The following is a 22,148-nucleotide window of genomic DNA, read 5'->3' as shown; positions in this document are numbered from 1 at the left end:
CAAAATGAAACTAGCATTCAAAAATACTCTCAGTAGCCAAGATATCAGACACATTTTTCATGTTCTGCAGGTAATTACATAATATCAGTAATAAGCACAACAAAAACTCACAGGACAAGGATGGTGACACAAAGACACTTATCCCTCTCTCCTCCATCCTTGGACGCCTTGGAGTCTTTATCTGTGAAACCAGGAGAGCAGAAACAGGTGAGAGGACTCAGCTGACAGGAAAATAGTTCCAGTTTTTAGCAGAGGTGATGTCACAGCTGTCAGCAGTCACCCAGATGTCAGAAAAATATAAATAAAAGCATCTGCAGGCATTTGGTTAAGAACTGTCAGGTAGAATCTCAGCGTTTCACCATATTTACCCACAAACACAAGCAGCAGAAGAAGAAAAAGCATTCATTAGCATTAGAGCACACTCACTGCAGAGGTTATCGTTTCTATTTTCTCTCTCAGACTTATTAATAAATCATAAACTCCAAATTCCACCTCTACAAACTTACCTGAGGATGTGACTGTGAGGCTGATGGAGCACTCGTGGTCGACACTTTCTGTTTCCTTGGTTGTAATCTGACACTTGTACGTTCCTGTATCGTTGATCCTGACGTCCCTCAGCGTCACAGACACATTTCCATCCTTCATGGATGGATCCATCAGGTCCACTCGGCCTCTAAAGGACACATGCTGGTAGCTTTCATACGGGCGCTGGTTTCTGTACATAAAGACATAATCATCTGATTTGAGGTCAGCTCTGTTCCACTCCAACAGGGTGATCTCTGCATCTCTGGGACACTGACACTGAAGAGGGGCGTCTTCTCCAGGATTTACTTTGAGCTCTGTGTGATTAAAACACAATGATAAAAGAAAAAAAGATAAGTCATGTTTAAGACCGCATGTCTGTCAGATATGTTGTGCTGAACAACTGGTTGGACTCCCTCTCCACAGTTTGTTCTTCCAGTAGACGAGCCCATCCAGAGACAGGAACCATTTGGACCGCAGGGACTATTGAAATGAAGAAAATCTACAAGAGCATTAGTGTGTTTTAGTATTACTGTAATGGTCACCTGCTCCTCTGCAAGCCTCAAAATCTTTGACGTGCCATCTGTGCCAGCATGTTGCTTGCATGTCCACAAGTACATCAAGGAAGATGTGACAGGATTTGTTTGTGTCTGTTCAACTCTGAACTTTACTTCAGTTGTTATAAAACATTGTGAATGCTTAAACACACTTCAGCAGTAAAGCCTCACAGACACAGACAAAAAAACAATAAAGACCAGTGAGGAATCTGCTGCAGGTGCGTTTGTCAGTAAGTAAATTGACATTAAGTTTTTCAGCACGGTTTAGTGTGATATGACAAGTAAAGGGTCGGAGTTTACAGCATCACAAAGGTGGTTCTCACCTTATCAGAGCACCATGGTAACCTACGCATATCCTGCCCTGGTTTAAAAGTCATGTAGGCACCACATATACACAACAAGAAAAAGGCTGTAAAATCAACCTCTCTGATAGATATACCTCATGTATAGCTGTAGCTTTCATACTCCAACACAGCGGAGTTACTTCCTATAATCCTTTAATGCCCTTTGTATGTATTTGATACGTGAGTTTCTGAGACCTCTACCTCATTAACATGATTTCATTATTTCAAAATGTTATGAGCAAAACTGATTTTTTTGTCTAAAATTAACATTGTTGTTAACAAAAAGTTGCCAAAAACGCCCAATGTATCAAATGCGACACAAATAGTAAATAAATAAATATATCACACGCAACATGATATAGAATTTTTTTTTTGCAGATTTTGTTGTAAGGGTTAATAAACATTTTCTGGTTATTTTTTGATGAGTTGGGTTTTACACGGTTAATAATACCCTGAAATTGTTTTCCCGTTTATGGTACCTATAGCCCAAAATACACCAGCAACTTTTGTTTTAACTTGTAAACACACATGATGACGTTAATGTTTATGTTTTCTTTCCTCTTCCTGTCTCCAAGTGACTCACCTTTTAATCCTGAAATGGATGTATGGAATGCCAGGACTGCCAAAATGAATTAATTAAATACACCATTAAATAATTAATTAACCCTCCAGGGTATAATTGGCCATTTTTTACTACTTTTGATTTTACCTCTATATTTCACCTTTAAAATATGTTTTTCTTTCCAGAACAACCTCAAATATCTGAAATTTGAGTTAATTTTTTTCATTTTGGTATACTATATTAGCACAATTGATCTAAATTCAGACAAAAAATTCAAAATCCGAGTAGAAAAAAGTTATATTTTTTACTGTAAAACCCACAAACATGTTTAACGAATCATTTTCATAACTTGAAATGCAAATAGAAATTGTACATTTCTAAAAATTATGCACAAGTTTTGCAAACAACAAAGTTATATGGTACTATTTACCTAAAAATGCAGCCAAGGCCTCAGGCGTTTTTTATATAACCATTTAAATCTATTTACAGAACAATCAGGTGTGCTGCATCAAATAAGAAGGGACACAAATTATTTGTACCAGTCCAAAAAATGTAGTTTGTGTTCAGTATAAGACAGAGGAGAACACCACAGGCCTAAACCCTGCAGGTCTGACTGCAGGAGGTGCATCAGTCCACTTTTCCATGTGGGAACAGTGTTTACACTGGAATCTGCCTTTGACGGCTTTTTTAGAGCAAATATGAAATTCAGCAGTCTAACTGACACACAATACAAGACAATAACTACACAACAAACTAACTACAGCCTCCAAACACGCTAAACGTCACTAATGTCTCACATATGAAAACTCGCTCTCTCTCTTTCTTTCGCTCGCCCGCTTTCCGTCGCGGGTGTCACTCCTAAAAACTTCCCCTTCTCTCCAAACAACCAAATGTCACATGTTGCCTTATCATTTTTTTGATTGGCTGACATGGTTAACTTTAACACCAATAGGGAAGGGGTGTTTTTTCTTTCTCTTTTTTCACTCGCAAGCAGAGAGTGTTTGCTAGCGCTGTCTGTAGTAAACGCCGTTTTTACCGTCCTTCCCGCTGTAAACACCACTGTTTTGTTCAGAAAAAAACATTACGTGTATTTTTTTATCTTAACTCTGGTTTTATGTGGCCCATCGACACAATTCAAAAACTGGTATATAGTTTGAAGTCCACACTTTCGACCCAAGTTGAAATGGAGACTCTAAGTTGCTGCATCTTGTAACTGTGACGCGCCGGCGCGTCCAGTGACCCCAGAGGGTTAAAATTGGAATTAATTAATGAAATACATATTCATGCCATACTTAATTAATTAATTATTAACACATTTAATTAATTATTGACACATTTAGTTAATTATTTAATGGTGTATTTAATTAATTCATTTTGGCAGTCCTGGATTTCCATAACGATGACATTTGTGTGGAAAAACTGAGCAACAACAGTGGGGACAGGGAGGTCACATGATCAAACCAACAGACCATAGAGGGACGCCACCTACTGCACTCTAAATCGTGCTACTGAGAGGAAGGAGGTGGGTTTAACTGCCCAGGGCGAAACAGAAAGATCTCACATCTCTGTGTGGTACGATGGGAAAAGCACCTCATCTGTGTCTGCTCCGTAAGTACCTCATGCTCTTTTTAAATCTTAATATGTGCATTTAACCCTAGAACACTATCGCTATAAATAGTAACACAATCACTAGTGCCGGGTGATTTTTACCCGATATAATATAACCAATAAAAAGTAATCAAATATATCAAAATATGACAACACATGACAAATTAGAGTGGTCGTCTTTTACTTTCAACTGTGCCATGTCTAACAAAATGAAAAAAAAAAAACCCTCCTAAAACAAAATAATGACTCTGGAAAGCTGGTCTTTGGTCCACCCATTCCTGGGAAATTTGAGACTTCCCTGGTGAAGGCACAGGCTCCCCGACACGCAAACAGCTGCAGGAGAGAGAAATCATGTAAATGTATTTCCCGGGTGTAAATCACCCGGCGATAGTGGTCTAGGGTTAAGGGATTCTGGCTGAGAACAGCAGTGAGATAAAGCAGATATATTTGTGTTTACTTAAGTATAGAAGTTAATGACCATGAAAGAAACAGTGACAAAACTCTTAAAAAGAAAATGAAACTTTAAGGACAATGAAAAAAGAAATACTAGTGACGATCTGAGGTGTTTTAATTCAGCTGGTTCTGTCATTAGCGGAAGGTTTTAACAGGTTCAGAAGTTTCTTTCCTTAAATTCATTGAAATTCTGAGTAAACCACCACAGTGTTAAACTGCATCTTCACATCCTGTTCAAAGAAATTGTTTTGAGTTCATCAGTCTGAGACTCAGTTTGTGGTCACTGCTCTTGTAAGCAAAAACTCACTAAAAGACACTGAATCTTTATGATCTTGTGCTTCTTTTCAGTTCTAATGTTTCTACTCTGCCACACAACAAATCAAGGTTAGTGAACCTGTTTTTATGACAGAATAACACAAAAAAAATTAAGCAGACCCAAAGAGCATCTCTGACCAATAAAAGACAGATTAGTCCCAGATGTGTGTGTTAGGGGAAGCTCAGAAGTAAAAAGAACAAAAATTACAAATCCAGTAAAACTCCAATGATTTTTATAAAAATGTGGTTCAGTTTAATATTTGAGTGAAAATAGTGAAGTCAGTGGTTTAGATCAGTTAAACATAACACCACTACAGTACACTCATTTCCTTATTTTATGTGTGCGTACAGAGAACCAACACCAGAAGGTTCAAACCAAAGAAACGTCCATGCTGCTGTTCATACTGTCTGTTTAGGACAGGCAGCCAATCAGAAAAAAAGTGCAGAGGAGATCATTTGTGATATTTTAAATCAAGGCAGCAAAATCTACCAACCAGCTTTAGTTTATGACATGTGTGCAGTATTCTGGCATTATATCTGTGAATAAGCCTCAGTTCACCTCAAATACACATTTTTTTAAAAACTTTTTTGTTCAAGATACAATAAATTCTCTCACAGCTCGTCTGACTGTGAGTCCCAGCAGCTCTCAGTTCTTTGAAGGAGACTTTGTGTCTCTGAGCTGTGAGGAGGACGACAGCTCTGCTGGATGGACTCTGAGGAGAAACACAAGCATAGACACCAAAGCTAAGTGTGAGGAGTGGGGAGAAGCAGCTGGTTCTTCATGTAACATCAGCTACATCGACCCACTGGACAGTGGAGTTTACTGGTGTGAGTCCAGAGAGGGTCCCATCAGTAACATGGTTAACCTGACAGTCACTGGTAAGCTGAGTGTGTGGAGTTAGTGTTGATGAAGCTGTGTGTAAATGGATGAAATGCTGTAGTTTGTCTCTGTTTTGAGGTGGATCAGTGATCCTGCAGAGTCCTGTCCTCCTCTCTGCTCTGTAAAACAGAGACCACTCCCTCCAACCTCCCAGCTGCTTTCTATAAAGATGGTGTCTTCATCGGGGAAGAGCCTACAGGTCACATGACCATCCAGCATGTTTCCAGGTCTGATGAAGGCCTCTACAAGTGTGACATCAGCGGTCATGGAGAGTCTCCATCCAGCTGGATCACTGTCACAGGTGAGGCTTCTGTTTCTTTTACAGTTTTCACGTCAAAAGAAAGTCAATCTGACCACAAAGATTCATGTGTTCTTTTTTTAAAAATCTGTTTCAGGTTCTTCCACATCTCCTTCTCCATCAGCTTCTACTGCCTCTTTCTCCTCCTCATTTTCCTCTCCTCCTCCTCCTCCTCAGCGCTCCTCTCCTCCTCTCTCTGTGCTGGTATCTGTTCCCTCCATATTTGGGCTGCTGCTGCTGGTTGTACTGGTGAGACGATGTGTCCCAAGGAAACCTGAAGGTGAGACACACATTCTGCTCACACTTAACGTTTAAAGGGACAGTTCACCTCAAGGTGAGTGAGTAAGTTAGTTTCATTATATTGGATCAGATATCTCCATCAGTGGTTTAATCACACTAATTCAAATTCAAATTCAAATTCAAATTTTATTTGTCACACACACACAACCATACACAGTATGACATAGGGGTGAAATGCTTGTAGCTGTACAATGCCCGACCATTAAATGACAGAAAAAAGTTTTACAGTATTTACAATTTACAGGTTACTACAAAATTTACAAATTAACTTAGAAATTTACAGTAAAAAATGTGCAAATAGCAGAAAGAGATTATAAAGATTATAAATTATAGGAAATGTGTCGTGGTGCGTGTGTTAATGTGATGTGTCTGAGAGTCCAGCCTTATAGTGATGTGATGTGTGTGGGAGCGTCCAGTCCTACACCTGGTTCAGGGCCCGAATAGCCTGAGGGAAGAAGCTCCTCCTCATTCTCTCTGTTTTGGCCTTAAGGGAGCGGAAGCGCTTCCCAGACCTCAACAGTGAGAAGAGTCCATTGTTGGGATGGGAGAGGTCCATCATAATCTTCCTAGCTTTGGACTTGCACCGCTTGGTGTAGATGGACAGCAGGTTAGGGAGCTCTGATTGAATGATGCGTTCGGCCGAGCGCACCACTCTTTGCAGATCTCGTCTGTCCTGCTTGGTGCTGTTCCCAAACCAGGTGCAGATGTTTCCCGTCAGGATGCTCTCGATGGTGCAGGAGTAAAAGTTCTTGAGCACCTTCAGTGGCAGATGGAAGTCTCTAAGTCTTCTTAGGAAGAAGAGATGCTGACGGGCTTTCTTAACCAGGGTGTTGATGTGACAGGACCATGACAGGTCCTGAGTGATGTGGACACCCAGGTATCGGAAACTGTCCACTCTCTCCACTGGCGTGCCACTGATGATGAGGGGTTTGTAATTCCTCGCCTGCTTTGTAGTGAAGTCCACGATCAGCTCCTTAGTCTTGCTGACGTTTAGGAGGAGGTTATTCTCCTGGCACCAGTTCTCCAGGTTCCTAATCTCCTCCAGGTAGGCCGTCTCGATGTTGTCGGAGATCAGGCCTACAACAACAGTGTCCTCAGCAAACTTGACAATGGAGGTGGTGTCTGATGTGGCTACACAGTCATAAGTGTACAGTGAGTACAGCAGGGGGCTTAAAACACAGCCCTGAGGCACTCCAGTGCTGAGTGAGATGGAGGGGGAGACTTGTTTTCCCACCTTCACTGATTGGGGTCTGTCTGTGAGGAAGTTGAGGATCCACTGACACAGTGCTGAGCTGAGTCCTAGATCCGTCAACTTGGTGAAAAGCTTAGAGGGAATTATTGTGTTGAATGCTGAACTGTAGTCCACGAACAGCATCCTAACATAATTCCCTCTGCCAGTGTCCAGGTGACTCAGGGATGTGTGGAGCAGGTGAGATATGGCATCGTCTGTGGAACGATTAGTCCGGTAAGCAAACTGAAGTGAGTCGATGGTTGCAGGAAGTGAAGAAGTGATGTGATCTCTCATCAGTCTTTCAAAACACTTCATCACAATTGAAGTCAATGCTACTGGACGGTAGTCATTGTGGCAAGCGGGCTGTTGTTTCTTTGGAACAGGAACAATAATGGACTGTTTGAAGCACGTGGGAACCACTGCTTGGGCCAAGGAAAGGTTGAAGATCTCCGTGAACACCGGTGCTAGCTGGTCAGCACAGGCTCTCAGGACCCGGCCAGGGATTGCATCTGGTCCTGCTGCCTTCCTGGTGTTCACCCTCCTGAAGGTGTTCCTCACGGCATGCTCTGTGATGATGAATGCATTGTCTTCACTGCGGCGTCGAAGCGAGCATAAAACGTGTTCAGCTCATCAGCCAGTGAAGCATCAGCATTCATCAATGAAGAAGCTGGTCGTTTATAGTCCGTTATAGTCCGCAGTCCTTTCCACAGGCTCCTAGAGTCGCACTGTCGTAGCTGTGACTCTAGTTTTTCCCCGTAGCTCCGCTTTGCCTTTCTGACCGCGCTGCGCACGTTGTAGGACGCAGCCTTGTATAGGTCCATATTACCGGAGACGAGCCCTAAGTAATCTAAGTAGAAGCAGCACTGCAACATGTAAGTTTGATTATGGAGTGAACTGTTCGTTTAAAAACACATGCTGCACAGGAAGTGCAGTTTTTGCACACAGACCTTCACATTACTACCTGAGGATTAAAAATAAATGAAAGGCTGTATTTGTGCATCAATTTCTACTTAACAACTTGAAAATACTTGGTAATTTTTTAAATATATTTTTACATTTGGATATTTTTAGTTAGCTTTTGTTTCCTTTGTTGATTGCGATGATGTACTTGAGACTTTGTGGTCAAAGAGTTTTGATGTGAGTAGCTCTGCTGGCGTCCAGCTTCCTGTATTATGACTAAAAAAAAGAAAAGCTTTTTTTTTTCCTTTTACCGCAGCTTTCAGAAAGTGAGTTCTTTTTTATTCATCCAAGTTTACTGACTGAAATCTTTCCATTGACTTTCCATAATTCTTATAAATATTCATATTCCAGCTGTCAAACCAGCAGCAACAATAATGATTTGTGTTATCAGAGGAAAATCTGTGGTATTTGCAGACAGAGCTCCTGCAGCAGCTGCCACCTCCTCATCAGTGAGAAGAACTTCATTAGAAGTCCGACACGGGTCAAACAGAAAAAGAGGTACGACAAGTTTCCTGTTAGAAACTCTTTAAAAGTCCTCTGCTCTTTCCACAAAAGGCTCCATGACGTCCTTGGCTGAGATTTTTAAACATGTGCTGATTTTTCATCAGGCCAACATTTATCATTTTCAATACTTTCTATACTTTGGCTTAATTCTAAATAGAATATGTTTTTCTGGGCTTTATGTTAGTATCCTAACACACTTAAGTGAGATCAGTAAGATAAGATAAGATAACCTTTATTAGTCCCACACGTGGGGATTTTGTTTTGTCACAGCAGGAAGTGGACGGTGCAAAAGTTATATAGCAAAATTAGAATACAATAAGAATAAATACAGTACACAACTGTACAGAATAGAATAAAATAAAATACTATATACAGTAGAATAAATAGAATAAAATATACAATAGGATAAAACTAGAATGCAAATGCTTTATACAACTGAGTAAAAATACAACTTTGTCAGAAAAATTTCACTTAGTGTTATTGCATATGTGTGGATGTGTGTGTTTGATCAGTTAAAGTCTTTGTTGTGGAGTCTGACAGCAGTGGGGAGAAAAGACCTGCGAAATCTCTCCATTCCACACCGTGGGTGCCGCAGCCACTGAAGGAGCTGCTCAGTGCTGTCACATTTCAAACGCTATTCTTATTTCTGTTAATGATAAGAGACAATAATGATTTGGGGCATCAAAAACACCCTGGCAGATTTCAAACGGTACACTGTGCGTAAAGGGAATCAGACATTCATGGATGGTTGAAATCTGTATTGATAAGAGAAACTAAACACTGTTTAAAGAGCAAAATAAATGGTCTAAACCCAGGGGTGGCTGTAGCTCAGGTGGTAGAGCAGGTCATCTACTGATCGGAAGGTTGGTGGTTCGATTCCTGGCTTCCCCTAGTCTGCATGCCAAATATCCTTGGGCAAGATACTAACCCCAAATTGCTCTCCGATGCATCCATCGGAGTATGAATGTGTGTGAATGTTAGCTAGAAAGCACTTAGGAAAAATGTGCTTGTGTGAATGGGTGAATGCACAAGTTGTGTAAAGCGCTTTGAGTACTGAGAAGAGTAGAAAAGCGCTATATAAGAACCAGTCCATTTACCATTTACAGTTTCATGCATGGGGTGGGAGATGTTGTCCAACAGGGATGACAGCTTAGCCACCATTCTCCTGTCACTCACCACCTCCACTGGGTCCAGAGGGCATCCTAGAACAGAGCTGGCCCTTCGGATCAGCCTGTTCAGTCTCTTCCTGTCCCCGGCAAAGATGCTGCCGCCCCAGCAGACCACACCATAAAAGATGGCTGAGGCCACCACAGAGTCATAGAAGGCCTCCACTCCAAACGACCTGAGTCTCCGCAGCAGGTACAGCCTGCTCTGCCCTTTCCTGTAGAGGGCGTCTGAGTTATGAGTCCAGTCCAATTTGTTGTTCAGATGAACACCAAGGTACCTGTAGCTGTCCACAGCCTCAATGTCCATACCTTGGATGTTCAGTGGTTGCAGTGTGAGTAAAGGGAGTATTTATACTGCTGGATTAATCATACTATAAGTGGGAAAAATTGACCTTATTTCTATTTAGAGATGACTTCTCAAGAGTCATACAGAACCTCAGTCTTCTTTATAATGGATTTTTTTTTTTTTGTTTCAATACTGGCACAGGATCAACATGCTTAATTTGGAAGTAGAGGAAATAAGGACTGGAAATGCTGTATAGGGTGCCAAGAGAGGAACTGTGGTACTGCATGAGGAGGTCAATATTGGCAGATAGGTATGTGAGGGTGGAGCAGAACATGTATGAGATCTGTTCTGAGCCCCTTCTTGTTTGTGATGTCACGGACAGGCTGAGGTCAGGCTGGAGTCTCTGTGGATTGTGATGTTTGCAAACGGCATTGTGATTTATAGTGAGAGAACTGAGCAGGAGGAAGACAGGCTGGAGAGGTGGAGGTGTGCTCTGGAGAGAAGGTGAATGAAAGTCAGTAGAAGCAAGATGGAATACATGTGTGAATGAGATGGCATGAAGAAAGAACAACCTTTGTAAATGGTGAAATGAGCAGCTCTGTGGTCATTAAGTTTCCTGTTTTGAGAACTAAACTCAGCAGAGGTGTTAAAGTTACTTCAGGTTAAAGAGAGGATGAGCTGTGTCCTCATGTTTGCAGTTCTTTTCTCATGTTTACCTCCTGACGTCTAAACTTCTTTATTCTGTTTGTGTTCAGATGTTTCATTAGAGACAACAGTCATCTACTCCTCACTGAAGCTGACTGACACACCTTCACCACAGCTCAGATTCAAAAAGTAACGTTTCCTCACCTGATGAAGACGATGACATTTAGCTGGTTTCAAGAAGAAGAGGGAGAAATTAAGGACATAAAAGAGTGGAGGAAGGTGCACACAGGTGGACTACATCTTATGCTGAGGGTATAATCTGAAAGAGATTGCAAGGTGGTGTCAGGGAGAAGGTAGCTAGGCAACATGAGATGGTAGTGTGTGTGATGACTTTGGACAATAACAGGAGGAAGCGAGAAGATTAAATGGGGGAAGCTGAAGGAGTCGGTTTGATGTAAATTTGGTAGAAAATTTTGTGATTAATAAAAAGAGATGCAGAGCTTTGAAGGGAACCACCACTGAATTCAGTGTTTTCCTGTTACAGACACAGAATGGCTGTTACAGTTACAAAAACGTTAAGTGAAAGTTTACTCTTAATTTACTTGTTCTTTCTGTAATTTTAAATGTGACATAGAATTGAATAAACAATGTTAAAGTGTTTGTCATTTATGAATATTCACTTGTTGCATATGAGCCCCATCATGTGTGTCATTTATAACCTGTAACATCATTTATTCTGATGCCTGCAGCACTGTCACATGTATGAGAGATACACATTATAAATAATTACAAAAGGCAAAGTAATATTTATATTTGCTGTTGAATCATTCAAGTTAACTCGCACTGTTACAGACACAAAGTAATTTCAGCTTCGATCCTCACGGTGCATTTTAAGAATCAAGACATCCTTCAGCATGAAAGACTCAGAGTGGTTTTTGGTGAGGAACAAAATAGCAAATGCAGGAAGTAGAAACACAAAATGAAACTAGCATTCAAAATAGAACAGGAAGTAAAGACCATTATACATCAAATCAAAGTTAAACCTTCCGAGCAGAACAAGACAAACTAAAGAAATGATCCATGTTCACATTTCATCACAATTTCAGTGACAAACTACAGCCATCATGTGGCAGCACATCTCCTTTCTCCTCAAGAACACTCAGTCCCTCCTCCAGGATCACTCCTCACTTCAAGACATGTTTGTTTGCTCACACTTTGAACCTCAGGGGGAGGAAACAGATGTTCAGGGCATGCAGCTGTTCTGCTGCTCAGGAATGAAAAACTATAGAGATGAGCGAAACGTTTTCTGATGCAAAAGCAAACAAACGTTGAAAACATGTAAAATAGACTCCAGTCCCCACAGTTTCAGACCACTCTGTCAGTAATAGTGTCTGACCATGTCTACAGTTTACTGTGACACAAACAGTCTGTTTGAGCCACACAGAGACTTTTGTGAGTTCAGATGTGATCTTGTAAAATTATACAGAAAAAAACCAACCAAAAACATGATGAGCTTCCTGTAGAGTCGTGTAAGGACCTGCTGATCTGTAAGTTTCACCAAAGGCTTCTCGTTGTTGACAGAAAGTATTCATGAGCTGCATGCATGTTTCCTGACGGACCAAAAAAAGAACTAGTGACCGGTCAGGTGCTTTTATTTAGGAAGCAAAGGGCACAGCATGAATAACAGGAGCTGCAGATCACCTCTAACTTTGTCATGACAGAAAAAATAGCAGCTCCTGTTAAAAAGCAAATAATTAGGGACATTTTTAAAAACTGGGGATTGCAAAGAGCTCTTAGTGCACAGCTGGATTCAGCAGCATAGAACAAGAACAATTGAAATAAAAATGAAATAAAAGCAGCTCCTGTTAAAAAGACAGATGAATACAGACATTTAGGGACATTTTAAAAAATAAAAAGTAACTAGTCTAAGATCACCATAACCAGTTGTTATGACTCCAAGATTGTTTTCTCTTCCAGGTGAGATTTGATGTGTTTTGCAGACGACAGAGTTAAACTAAGCTTTCATCTCCACAGGATGGACTCATCTCTGAGGCCACAGCTGCAGGATGACAGCATATGTCCATGCTCTGCAGCCATCAGGAAACACTGATTGGTTGTTATTTGTGAAGCATCATCTACACACTCTTTAATGTTAATGGTCACCAGGGCATAAAATATGGATGTTTAGAATCAAATCTGACATCAAATGTTTTAAAAGTTTTTTGACTTTGACTAAAAATAAGCTTTTAAAAACCATTTTTTTTAAAGTGGGGAAGTTAGTTGAAAATAAATATTATATTGTAGGAACGTGAAAGGTATATTGCACTAACATTAAAAGTATAATGTTAGAACAATAAACTTTTACGTTAGAACGTGATATAGCTCTATTTTTCTTTTGCCTGGGGGGCAGCTCTACGCTTACATACTCAGATGAGCTTGCCAAAGTTCTACAAGTTGTGCCTCCATCTCTTGTGTCCAGATCACACGCTGCACTGCCGTGCTGCTCCACCTTTTCACTTTCATTTCTGTGTTTGTGCATGCGCAGTGTGAGAGGCTGCGTTGAGGGGCGACAGGATTTCAAACAGGTTTGATTTTCTTGTGACCATACGATTGATGATTGGGAGCTGGTCGTGAGGCGTTAATCGCTTTTCGTTACCCCATGTATACTACACGATGCACGACACACGATGAAGGCAAAACTCGGGCCGATCCCTCAAACGGTTGCGCAACTGAAATATCGGCTCTATATATTTATATTATTTACTGTAGATATTGGTTAAATAGGCTTTATGTTGTGAAAAACTGAAATCTAAAAATTAGAATTGTTGTGCCTTATTTTGTTGATGTTTTTACATATATTCCTTTTGAAAATATGAAAATTTGTATATTTATTTATTTCTGTTTGTCTGATAGCATTTATTTAAAAAATAAATTGGACATTTCAAACAGTTACTCGCTACTTGAGTAGTCTTTTCACCAAGTACTTTTTTACTTACTTGAGTAACTTTTTTGACGACTACTTTTCACTTTTACTTGAGTAATAATATTTTAAAGTAATGCTACTCTTACTTGAGTACAATTTTTGGATACTCGACCCACCTCTGATCACGATAAACGGTGAGTGGTGGCAACTGATCATGGTCCCTCAACACGGACTAACAGAACTTTAATAAATACACTTATATTATAATATTGTATTCTTCACATACCAAAGAACAGATTCATAAACATCAGAAACCTCTGGACTGTTTTAGGAGCATCTGCTGTTTTTAGACCTGCCCTCAGTCTTTGAATGTTTTTATCAGAAAACTGCTCAGCCATGAAATTCAGGTCAGTTTTAAACACAAATTGTAGGAAGTGTCGGCCCCTCTCAAGAGGACATAACAGGATGTCTGCGGAGATCTAAACAGTCCAGAGATTCCTGAGCCAGTGATCTTAAATGTGAGGTAAGCTTAACTGAAACGACTGATTAGGTGTTAGCAAAAAGGAGGAAGGTGATTGCAGCTGGTTCAAAATCAAACAGTTTTTAAAAGTGTCACGTTCCCCTGAGGGGTCTAGGCGGTGAGGGGGATGTAACAAAAAGTGTCCGGGTCAGAAAAAGGAGTCAAGGAGGCAAAGCGGTTAAATTAAATAGTTTTATTAAGGTAGCTCAACTAAAAGAGACGGACAAGCCGCTATCACCATTTAAGGAAAACAAACAAAACTCAAGCGTTGGTCAATAAAGTAAAAAGTAACTCAAAAAGAGAGAGCAGCTCACTAGCTGCAACCATACTAATGGCACACTGGCCCAGAGCTCACCTTTCCCTGGGCTTAAATACTTTTAATTACTGACGAGAGTCAGCTGCACAAAAGAAAAAAGGTGGCAGCTAAGGCAGGAGAGATGGTCGGACACGCCCACACAGACAACTTCAGGAGGCGGCCCTGCTAGGGCTGTAACAAAAGTTCAACATAAAATGCTTGAAGAAGTTAATAAAAAATTTAATCAGTAGTATACTTTGGACTCTCAGTAGCCAAGATATCAGACACATTTTTCAGTTTCTGCAGGTAATTACATCATATCAGTAATAAGCACAACAAAAACTGACAGGACAAGGATGGTGACAGGCAGACACTTATCCCTCTCTCCTCCATCATTGGACGCCTTGGAGTCTTTATCTGTGAAACCAGGAGAGCAGAAACAGGTGAGAGGGCTGCGATGGCAGGAAAATAGTTCCAGTTTTTAGCAGAGGTGATGTCACAGCTGTCAGCAGTCACCCAGATGTCAGAAACATAGTAATAAAAGCATCTGCAGGCATTTGGTTAAGAACTGTCAGGTAGAATCTCAGCGTTTCACCATATTCACCCACAAACACAAGCAGCAGCAGCAGAAGAAAAAGCATTCATTAGCATTAGAGCACACTCACTGCAGAGGTTATCATTTCTATTTTCTCTCTCAGACTTATTAATGAATCATAAACACCAAGTTCCACCTCTACAAACTTACCTGGGGTTGTGACTGTGAGGTTGATGGAGCACTCATGGACGACACTTTCTGTTTCCTTGGTTGTAATCTGACACTTGTACGTTCCTGTATCGCTGAGCCTGACGTTCCTTAGCGTCACAGACACATTTCCATCCTTCATGGATGGATCCATCAGGTCCACTCGGCCTCTAAAGGACACATGCTGGTAGCTTTCATACGGGCGCTGGTTTCTGTACATAAAGACATAATCATCTGATTTGAGGTCAGCTCTGTTCCACTCCAACAGGGTGATCTCTGCATCCCTGGGACCCTGACATTGAAGAGAGGCATCTTGTCCAGGATTCACTTTGAGCTCTGTGTGATTAAAACACAATGATAAAAGAAAGAAATTAGTCATGTTTAAGATCGCACGTCTGTCAGATATGTTGTGCTGAAGAACTGGTTGGACTCCCTCGCTATAGTTTGTTCTTCCAGTAGACGAGCCCATCCAGAGACAGGAACCATTTGGACCGCAGGGACTATTGAAATGAAGAAAATCTACAAGAGCATCAGTGTGTTTTAGTATTACTGTAATGGTCACCTGCTCCTCTGCAAGCCTCAAAATCTTTGACGTGCCATCTGTGCCAGCATGTTGCTTGCATGTCCACAAGTACATCAAGTAAGATCAAATCACTTTTATTGTCACATCACATGTGCAGGTACACTGGTACAGTACATGAGAGTGAAATTCTTGTGTGCGAACTTCACAAGCAACAGAGTTGTGCAAAAAATACAATAACGTAAAACAAGGAAAATATAAGAATGGCTAAATCTGAGAGTAATAAATATATGTACAATATATAAGAGTATATGCATTACTGGATGTGTATACTAAATATGTTTTTCTACGTGTGTGTGTGTGTGTGTGTGTGTGTGTGTGTGTGTGTGTGTGTGTGTAAATATATATTTTTTACAAATTAAATAGAGTAAACAATAAAATAAAATATATGAAATATACAGAGGTTGGTAGTTGACATGTACAAAACAGTGGCATTAATGCACAGTATGGAGTGCATAATGTTGAAGTTCCAGTAGTGAGGGTGAGCTGTCTACGAAGTGTTCAGCAGTCTGATGGCCTGGTGGAAAAAGGTGTCTCTCAGTCTGCTGGTACGGGACCGGATGCTGCAGAACCTCCTTCCTGATGGAAGTAGTCTGAACAGTTTGTGGCTGGGGTGACTGGAGTCCTTGATGATCCTCCCCGCTTTCCTCAGGCACCGCTTCCTGTAGATGTTCTGGAGGGAGGGAAGCTCACCTCCAATTATCCGTTCAGAGCACCGCACTACTCTCTGGAGAGCTTTGCGGTTGTAAGCGGTGCTGTTGCCGTACCAGGTGGTGATGCATCCAATGAGGATGCTCTCAATGGCACAGCGATAGAAGGTCCTGAGGATGCAGGGGCTCATGCCGAATCTTTTCAGTCTCCTGAGAAAGAAGAGGCGCTGCTGCGCCTTCTTCACTGTTTTGTTTATGTGTACTGACCACGTAAGATCCTCAGCCAGATGTACACCAAGGAAGCGGAAGCTGCTCACTCTCTCCACAGCGGCGCCGTTGATGGTGATGGGGGTGTGTACTCCTCTGCACCTCCGGAAGTCCACTATCAACTCCTTTGTCTTTGCGACGTTGAGGGTGAGATGGTTGTCTTGACACCAGTGGGTCAGGGCGCTGACCTCCTCCCTGTAGGCCGTCTCATCACCGCTGGTGATAAGACCCACCACTGTAGTGTCGTCCGGAAACTTCACAATGATGTTGGAGTTGTTAGTGGCCGTGCAGTCATAGGTGTAGAGTGAGTACAGGAGAGGGCTCAGTACACACCCCTGTGGAGCACCAGTGTTCAGTGTGATGGGGGATGAGGTGGTGCTGCCCAGTCTGACCACTTGGCGTCTGTCAGACAGGAAGTTAAGGATCCATCTGCAGAGGGAGCTGCTCAGTCCTAGATCCTGCAGTTTCCTGTCCAGCTCCGAGGGAACGATGGTGTTGAATGCTGAGCTGTAATCTACAAACAGCATTCTCACATACGTGTCTCTCTTCTCCAGGTGTGACAGGGCAGTATGTAGTATCAGGGCTATGGCATCATCAGTGGACCTGTTGTGGCGGTATGCAAATTGTAGAGGGTCCAGTGAGTCGGGTAGTGCAGAGCAAACAAAGTCCCTGACCAGCTTCTCGAAGCATTTGCTCACGATGGGGGTCAGGTCGTTCAATGAGGAGATGGTGGAGGATTTGGGTACAGGGACGATGGTGGCCATGTTGAAGCAGGCTGGGACTACAGACAGAGAGAGGGAAAGGTTGAAGATGTGTGTAAAAACTCCAGCCAGCTGAGCCGCGCATGACTTGAGGACGCGGCCGGGAATCCCGTCCGGACCAGTAGCTTTGCGTGCGTTCACCTTCCTGAAGCACTTCCGCACATCCTCCTCAGACACAGTGTGCGCACTGACGTCATCTGCGGTACGCACACTGTCCGGTCTCATGGTGTTCGCTGTGTCGAATCTAGCGTAGAATACATTTAGATCCTCACACAGAGAGGCCGTGGTCTGCGGTGTGCTGGTTTTCCCTCTAAAGTTTGCGATTGTGTTTAGTCCCTGCCACATACTCCGAGGGTTGTCAAACTGTTGCTCCACCCTGTCCCTGTACTCACGTTTGGCTGCTTTGATCGTCTTCTGGAGTTGGTAATGTGCGTGTTTGTAGTCCGATGCGTTCGCGGAAGATGTGACAGGCTTTGTCTTTGTCTGTTCAACTCTGAACTTTACTTCAGTTGTTATAAAACATTGTGAATGCTTAAAACACTTCAGCAGTAAAACCTCACAGACACAGACAAATAAACAATAAAGACCAGAGGTGTGTTTGTCAGTAAGTAAATTGACATTAAGTTTGCAGCACGGTTTAGTGTGATATGACAAGTAAAGGGTCGGAGTTTGCAGCATCACAAAGGTGGTTCTCACCAATATTCCCTCTAAGCTGCGCACTTGCGCAATTGCGCACTGCTGGCACGGTCTCTGCGCACAGAAAATCTGCGTTGCGCACTAAAAAAAAAAAATCTAACCTGAATTGAAATTAGAATTAATACTTTAACAATTCTGTTTTGCAGTGTTAGTCAGTAAGTGACTGGCTGCTCCCGTATGGGATTAGAACGATGCCACTTTATCCCATAATCCAGCCAATAATGCGATTCACATTCGTATATACGCAGCTAATCAACGTCGTTGACAGGCTATGACAGCGTCCTTATGTGCCGACACCGGAGTTTTAGCTGGCAAAGCGGCGTGGCTGATGTGGAGTGAAGCCACGTTAATGACAACATGTACAACCATTGGAGATGTGAGCAGGACAGACGGAACAATTGACGGAAAAAGTGTGGACTTTATACCAGTTTTTAAATTGTGTTGATAGGCCACGTAAAACCAGAGTTATGATAAAAAAAAAAAAATGCAATGTTTGGTTTTCTTCCTGAATACTATCGTTGTTGATATTTACTGCGCGGTGAAATGGTAAAAACTGCGTTTTAGAAGAAAAAAGGCTCGAAAGCCTGTGAGAAAAAACAACCCTCCCCCCCCATCCTTTCCTATTCGTCCAAAAAAGTACCATGTCGACCAATCAAAAAATGATATGGCAACGTGGCATCTAGTTGTTAAGAAAGAGACGTTTAGCGCAAATCTTGTCTAGTTAGTGTGTAGTTAGTGTGTAGTGTAGTCAATAGTTTTGTTGTGTGTCAGAACAATGAGGCGACTGCTGAATGTTACAGGTGTTACAGGAGTGATACATCTCCTGCTGTCAGGCCTGCAGGTATCAGGCTGTTGTTCTCCTTTATCTCACAGTGGACAGAAATTATTTTTTGGAGTTGCACAAATGATTTGTGTGGCATCAAATTTCATGCAGAACAGCTGATTGTTCTGTAAATAGTTTGAAATTTTTATTTAAAAACCACCTTGGCTGCATTAAAAAAAAGCTGCAAAAAACTTGTGTTGTTTACCAAACTGAGTTACTTTTTTGAAGAAGTAACTATATAATTAATTGCCCAGCATTGCTCATTATATACTATATTTTGCAGACAGAGAGTTACAGGACTCTCTCCCAGACCACAGACTCATAATACAAGTCAGAGCTTTATTTAACAAAAAAAAAATAAATAAAGTTGTGTTTTCGAAATTGGAGTTCAAGTTATTTTTACTTCCAATAGTGTTAACATACTACACAGGTCAGTGAATAGATTTTTTTTACATTTTCATTGTAAATGGGCTAAAACAGTTAATTAAAAGTAGTCTAACATAAATGTAACTGCTGTAATTTGATTTGATTTTAATAAACCATGTAACTTGGATGGATTAGATGCTGGTGTGACCACAGTGCACACGTCTGATGTCGCTCACAGTGGTCCAAGGGACCGCTCAGGGAGTTCGCTCAGACACATGAAAAATTAGAGGGAACATTGGTTCTCACCTTATCAGAGCACCATGGTAACCTACGCATAACCTGCCCTCGTTTAAAAGTCATGTAGGCACCACATTTACACAACAAGAAAAAGGCTGTAAAATCAGCCTCTCTGATAGATATACCTCATGTATAGCTGTAGCTTTCATACTCCAACACAGCGGAGTTACTTCCTATAACCCTTTAATGCCCTTTGTATGTATTTGATACGTGAGTTTCTGAGACCTCTACCTCATCAACATGATTTCATAATTTCAAAATGTTATGAGCAAAACTGGTTTTTTGTTTAAAATTAACATTGTTGTTAACTAAAAGTTACCAAAAACGCCCAATGTATTAAATGCGATGCAATAAATATATCACAAAAATATATCGTACGCAACATGATATAGCAAAAATATTTTTGGTGGATTTGTTGTAAGGGTTAATAAACATCTCAAAAAATAATCTGACTTTTCTGGCTATTTATTGATGGGTTGGGTCTTACAGGGTTAATAACTCGCTGAAATTGTTTTCCCGTTTATGTTAGCTACAGCCTAAAGCACACCAGCAGCTTTTGTTTGTAAACACAAACGATAGCGTAACGTTTATTTATTTTTTTCCTCTTCCTGTCTCCAAATGACTCAACATGACTCATTGTGACTCACCATGACTCATCGTGACTCAACATGACTCATTGTAACTCACCGTGACTCACCTTTTAATCCTGAAACCAAGATGATTAGCAAAGACAGGAAAACCACAATGGACAACATTTGTGTGGAAAAACTGAGTAACAGTTGTCGCTGTAATCTTCTTCTTCTGTCGTTTTTAACGGCAGCTTGCATCCACAGATGTTGCATTACTGCCATCTCCTGGCTTTTCCTCCCACTTCAGTTCCATATCCCTAGAGCAGAGGTCGGCAATCCTGGGCACGCGTGCCACAGCTGGCACGTGAAGGGTTAACTGATGGCGCTACATGAGCAGAGTGAAGCTGATCCCCCCACCCACTTGAAACGTAAAGGCAAATAGGCGGAGCGGTTAGTGCTATGTTTGTGCAGATTTGTGCAGGTAAAATTAGTGTTCGTGCTGCTACGGTTTTTGAGATATTAAACTTTATTTTATAGGTCATTCAAAGGTCAAATACATACATATATATATATATATATATATATATTATTTATTTATTTATTAACCTTTATTTAACCAGGAAGATCCCATTGAGATTAAAAACCTCTTTTTCAAGGGAGACCTGGCCAAGATAGGCAGCAGCAGGTGTCTCACAGTTACAGAGATTACTCAAACACAGGTAAGTGAAAGAAAACAAATAAAAATAAAATTCAATTAAAAAAAAAAAAAAAAAAAAAAAAAAATATATATATATATATATATATATATATGTATATATATATATATATATATATATGTATATAGCCCTAAGCCCAGCCCTAAACCTAACCTTATCCCTAACCATAACCTTATTCCTAACCTTAACTAGCAGTTAAATGACGTAAAGTAGTGTTTTCCAAAGCGATTTTCAGAAAATGAAAGAACATGTGTAGATTGAGTCCAGACATAGATTTAACATTTAACATTTAGATTTAACATTTAGATTTAGATTTAACATTTAAAATTGTGTTTTAAATATGAAAAGTTACAAATATTTTATTAAATGTTGTAAAAAAGGACTCGTTTTGAGCTAAATGTGGAAAAATGTTGCCGTTAATTTCAGCATGTTTCACTTTACAAACGGCACCCCATATATATATATATATATATATGTATATACAATTCTGTCAAGTTGTTCTATATAGTGTGTAACTGTTAATATAGGGCGTTATGAAATATATTGCTAATGCAATAATGGCACATTGACTTAAAAATGATTTTAATTTTAATAATAGGAAACTTTAGATGGCACTCATCATCAGAAAGGCTGCCTACCCCTGCCGTAGAGCCTTGATGAGCCAGTGTTTCTTAAAAAACAAAAAACCACTCCTTTCCCTTCAGCATGAATTAACTGATTAACCAATAAGTTCCATTCCACCACCCATTTCAACTTTCCTTTGACTTATATACTTCCTGCAACTAATAAGCAAATGTTCAACCGTCTCCATAACATTAAACCAATCAGATAACGTGGTCGAATGTTTCCCCATCCTAAAAAGAGTACCCAGCTATGGGGTTAGACCGATGCCACCTTAAAATGAAACTGAAAAAACAAACAAACATTGTAACTGAAATAAATGTACTGACAAATCTTCAATTAATTGTTTTTCACTATCATTTTTTTCACTTTCAGTACAAGATTTTTCAGTATATTTTTTTCAGTTACAATATTTTTTCAGTTTCATTTTAAGGTGGAATTGTTCTAACCCCATAGATTACCGCCACCTACTGGATTGGAGCGTGGATTCAATTTGCATTGAATCTTTATTTTGACTTCCATGTTCAAAAAGAAGCAGGAAGAAGCATAACCTCATTTTATCACACCCATCTTCCACTACCTAGTAGTAAATAAACAGATCAGGATCAGGACATATTTCACCTTTTTTTAAATAAACTTTATTAACACATTATCTCAGCGGGTTAAAACTATATTTTACTTCTCACTACAA

At 40.6% G+C, this 22,148-nt stretch overlaps 2 protein-coding genes across 4 annotated transcripts in view; one reads left to right on the top strand and one right to left on the bottom strand.

The window, feature by feature from the left end:
* Positions 1-22,148, top strand: part of LOC102081261 (uncharacterized) — a 72,274-nt gene that overhangs the window by 14,746 nt on the left and 35,380 nt on the right. The gene's annotated exons all lie outside the window — the stretch shown is intronic.
* Positions 45-20,395, bottom strand: LOC102082106 (V-set domain-containing T-cell activation inhibitor 1). 3 transcript variants are annotated; one of them, XM_025905740.1, is made up of 3 exons: positions 20,249-20,395; positions 15,115-15,447; positions 45-181 (listed from the first exon to the last, which is right to left on the bottom strand). In XM_025905740.1, the coding sequence occupies exons 1-3, from the start codon at positions 20,391-20,393 to the stop codon at positions 108-110; spliced, it is 552 nt and encodes a 183-aa protein (XP_025761525.1). In that variant the 5' UTR covers positions 20,394-20,395; the 3' UTR covers positions 45-107. The 3 variants fall into 3 exon arrangements, with proteins under 3 accessions (XP_025761525.1, XP_019206249.1, XP_025761526.1); XM_019350704.2 differs by lacking the exon at positions 45-181 and adding an exon at positions 14,250-14,786; XM_025905741.1 differs by lacking the exon at positions 45-181 and adding an exon at positions 14,867-14,916.

Source organism: Oreochromis niloticus, linkage group LG3, assembly GCF_001858045.2.
Source record: "Oreochromis niloticus isolate F11D_XX linkage group LG3, O_niloticus_UMD_NMBU, whole genome shotgun sequence".
Classification (NCBI taxonomy): Eukaryota; Metazoa; Chordata; class Actinopteri; order Cichliformes; family Cichlidae; genus Oreochromis; species Oreochromis niloticus.
The sequence above is the reverse complement of the archived record's forward strand: the minus strand, read 5'-3'. Positions and strand labels throughout refer to the sequence as shown.